The 3,897-nt window shown below is 38.6% G+C and overlaps 1 protein-coding gene across 1 annotated transcript; it reads right to left on the minus strand.

Annotated features, from left to right (window-relative positions):
- Positions 1-913: 913 nt before the first annotated feature.
- Positions 914-2,471, minus strand: LOC150018034 (E3 ubiquitin-protein ligase RNF113A-like). Its single transcript, XM_090267609.1, has one exon. It carries the CDS (start codon positions 2,416-2,418, stop codon positions 1,411-1,413), a length of 1,008 nt encoding a protein of 335 aa, XP_090123735.1. The 5' UTR covers positions 2,419-2,471; the 3' UTR covers positions 914-1,410.
- Positions 2,472-3,897: the final 1,426 nt, after the last annotated feature.

Consider the following 3,897-nt stretch of genomic DNA (forward strand, 5'->3'; position numbering starts at 1 on the left):
TTATTTGTATTAAGTTCTTCATAGTTCAGGATAGTGGATGCTCAATAACTTTTTGGTAAATGAATGAATGAATGAATGAAGCTCAAGCATCTAGAATGAAGCCTGTATTCATCTGCCCATGCTTCATACTTTCAGAATTAAAACAGTATAATATTAAAACATAACTTGAATAAAAAGTAAAAGCACAAGTAAATGCATAAAGCATGGACAAACTAATTCTATTATATTGACAATAAGTATAATTTACATTGATTTGTTCAGTTGCTTTATCAAAAATATTTTCTCACAATTCTTTGGACAAGATTGTTGTCTGTTCTGTATGTAACTTCTATGTACTATTGAAAGCATCCCATAAATGAGAGTACTTTGTTATTTGTTTTATTCTATAATATTAATTTGACCAGTCATAAACAGAACTACTTTGACAAACAATTGTATCAATTCACATTTCTAGCATCAATGTATTGGAGACACACTTATCTGTATCACTGTAACTAGTGGGCAGTCCTGCTCTTTATAATTATTGCCAACCTGATACAAATATATTTGATTTTTGCTTTAATTTTTTTACAAATGATATTGAGCACTCTTGCCCATATTTTCTACACATTTTTATTTTTTCTTCTGTAAGTTGCCCATTTGTACACAATGACTTAATTATAAGGTTGTCTTTTTTTAATCATTGGAAGGTTTTCCAAATAGCAAGCATAATAAATTTTTGTCATATATTTTTATTGTAAACATTTTCAATGCCATTTTCTTACAACTGTTTCTTTTGCACAGTATATATTTATAAACAATACATATGTATGTATTGTTTCTAGATATACTATCATAGGCAAAAAGAGCTCCCACTGTAAGTTATGCACAAAGTCTATTTTTTTATAACTACATAATTCTATTTTGGCTTGTTACTTTAATTACTTACTTTCATATTTAATAATCAGTGCATATGGTTTTCACATTTTGAATATGTGAAGAAAATCAAATTTTATTTTCTTTCCAATGAGAAGTCATTAATTCTAGCAAAGTTTATCAACCTTTGTCCTGTGATTTAAACTGCCATCTTTGCTATATATTAAATTTACATATCTACTTTATTCTGCTTGTTGATTCTAATTGTTACAACCACCTGTTACTCTATTTCTGATTCAGTATCACATAATTTTGAACTTAAGGCAATCACCTAGTTCATGTAGTATCAAAAAACACATCCTTAGCATTTTTTATTTTCTTCAATGTTCTTGGGTATTTGAAGATGTTTACTTTCCCATGTTAACTTTGAATGATTTTAATTCAATTTGTTAAATTCTTTTTAAAAGATTTCCAAAATATTTATTTTGATTTTGGAGAATAACTGGACAATTAAGTAATGGGAACTGGATCCTCATTGGGGCCTTCTGAAAAAGCCTAAGTACCGCACTCTTCTGCAGCTTGATTCTTCCTCAGTTTAGCTACCAAATCTTTTGCTGGATTGAACACGCCATTGGTCTGCTGGTCACAGACATAGCAGCGCGGGGTGGCGCGGAAATTCTGCAGGGCGCAGCTCTCACAGAAGTAATGCCTGCACTTGGTGACAACTGGGTTTTGGAAGGTCTGGCGACAGATGAAACACTTGAATGGTACTTCTTCCTCATCGCTTCCCACCTCATAGTTTTCATCCTCATGGACACCATAGCGACCCTCATCAAGCTCACGTTCAATCTGCCACCCATGTTTGTAATCTGATCGATCATGGAGGAATTTGCAGCTGTCTCCGAAGCCGCAAAAGCCAGTCTCCTTGTAGTCCTTACAAATGTCAGGCTGGTAATCCCAGCGCACGGTGCTACGTAGATGCTCGGGAGCTCGGATGGGGCCCTTCCGCACCATTCCAGAGGAAGCATTGCCCATGGACGTACCCTTGGGCTTCATGTATTTCTGATAGTTATTGATTCCCCGATAGATCTTGTCATCTTCCTTGCCCCTCAGCTCCTCCTGGATCTTCTGACGGCGCTCAAAGACGGCTTGTGCGTCCCGCTCCTTCTCTGTGTCTAGCTGGTAGACAGCAGTCGCCCCCATGTCCTCCGGCCCCACGGGGTTCGCCGAGCGGGTGGACTTGTAGCACACACGGAGGGCCTCGGGCCCGTTCCCGTTCCCCTCCGCCGCCGCTGCCGCCTCCTCGCTGCTCACGTTGCAGTGAAGCACCTTCTGTTTCCCGCTGCCCCGGGTCTTCTGTATCATGGGATTGCGGGTCGCCCGCTTCTTTTCCCGGCGCACCACAGCGCTGCCTTCGTCACCGCTGCTGTCGCTGCTCTCTCCCGGCTGTTGGTCGCAGACCGGGCGCTGCCTGCGGCCGGCAGGCCCCTTTCGCGGAGGCTTTTTGAACAGGAAGGGGCACACCTGGTCTGTCGCCTTTCCTGGAGAAGGCTGCTCTGCCATCTTCCAGGCCTGAGCACCCAAACGGCTGTGGCGTTCTGGGTCGCCTGTGGCTGCCTCACGTGACTGCAGGCCCGGCGCTCCGCCGAGAAAACGGAGCCAAGTGCGCCGCGGGGAGGGAACTGCAGGAGCGCCGGAACGCCAAGTGCGCCACCCTCCAGCCCTGTGGCCGCCGTCGTTCCCTCTGCAGGTGTGCCCGATTCTTTAAATTTTTGAAAAAAGTTTCATGGCTTGCTTATTACATCCTGTGATCAAAATGTAATACAGTAACTCTACTGCATGAAATATAAGGTAGTCACAATCACAGAATAATACGTCAATGTGTTTATGACAGAATACTATATTCAAAAGGCAGGAAGCTAGGTATCATAAACAAAATAAGTACAGTATGTAACCAAAATAATACATAGAAAAAAAGGAAATATACCAAAGACTCCCATTAATAAAAGAAAAAATTTTTATTATAGGTCTAGTCAATTGTTTCACAGAAAATAATTAAATAATATGGCATTAGAATTTACTCTCTCTACTATTGCCCACATTATTATTATTTTTTTTAATAATTTATTTGTTTATTTATGTATTTTTAGAGAGAGAGGAGAGGAGAAAGAGAGGGAGAGAAACATTACTGTGTGGTTGCCTATCACTTGTGCCCCCAACTGGGGACCTGACGTGCCACCTAGTAATGTGCCCTAACTGGGAATCGAACCAGCGACACTTGGCTCGCAGGCTAGCGCTCAATCCACTGAGCCACAGCAGCCAGGGCTCCATAATTATTATTTTTAAAATAGTATTTCTTAAGTATTTATTATACTCTGTGTTCAATTCAACAGCTAACAACTTCATTTACCCATCACAGACCTCATTTTAAGTAAGACTGCTATTAATCTTCTCTTTTTTATATATTTTCTTATGAGTTGAGAAAGATGCTGCTTACAGATATGTTACTTGTTGAAAGTCATTTAATCACTAACAAGTGACAGAACCAGAACTAATGTGCAAAGCTAAAACTGAATAACTTTTTTAAGTGTTCTTTTTTCTTGTATTAATTGTGCTGTGTACATATTCAGTACCAATTACTGTCAATTAATAAATGTCACCTTTTGGTGCCTCAGAGAAGAGACAGCAATTACAGAAGGATTTAAAATTTTATTTTTAAAAATATACAAAAGAAAAATATATGGTTTAAAAACATACAAAAGTAAAACGACATTATTTCCGAGATCATGCATTTTAAAGAACTCATAGCTACTATTATTAACAAAAGCATCTGGAAGCCAGTGAAGGTTCATGGAAAAGCTCATGATTATATACATATATTAAAATCTATGAATTCACACTGGTATTCATGTTTTAACTACCACTATCAGTAAAGATAATGTTCATTTTGGTCATTAAAATTTTAATTATGAATGTGAATTTCTTACCTTCAGCCACAAATCCACCATTATCATTTTTCTTTTGTTTGAAGTTATTTGGGTC

Source organism: Furipterus horrens, unplaced genomic scaffold, assembly GCF_987537825.1.
Source record: "Furipterus horrens unplaced genomic scaffold, mFurHor1.1.pri manual_scaffold_2, whole genome shotgun sequence".
NCBI classification, from domain to species: domain Eukaryota; kingdom Metazoa; phylum Chordata; class Mammalia; order Chiroptera; family Furipteridae; genus Furipterus; species Furipterus horrens.

Excerpts from the sequence above, each read along its gene's own strand:
- LOC150018034 (XM_090267609.1), bottom strand. The coding sequence starts at position 2,418 with ATGGCAGAGCAGCCTTCTCCAGGAAAGGCGACAGACCAGGTGTGCCCC.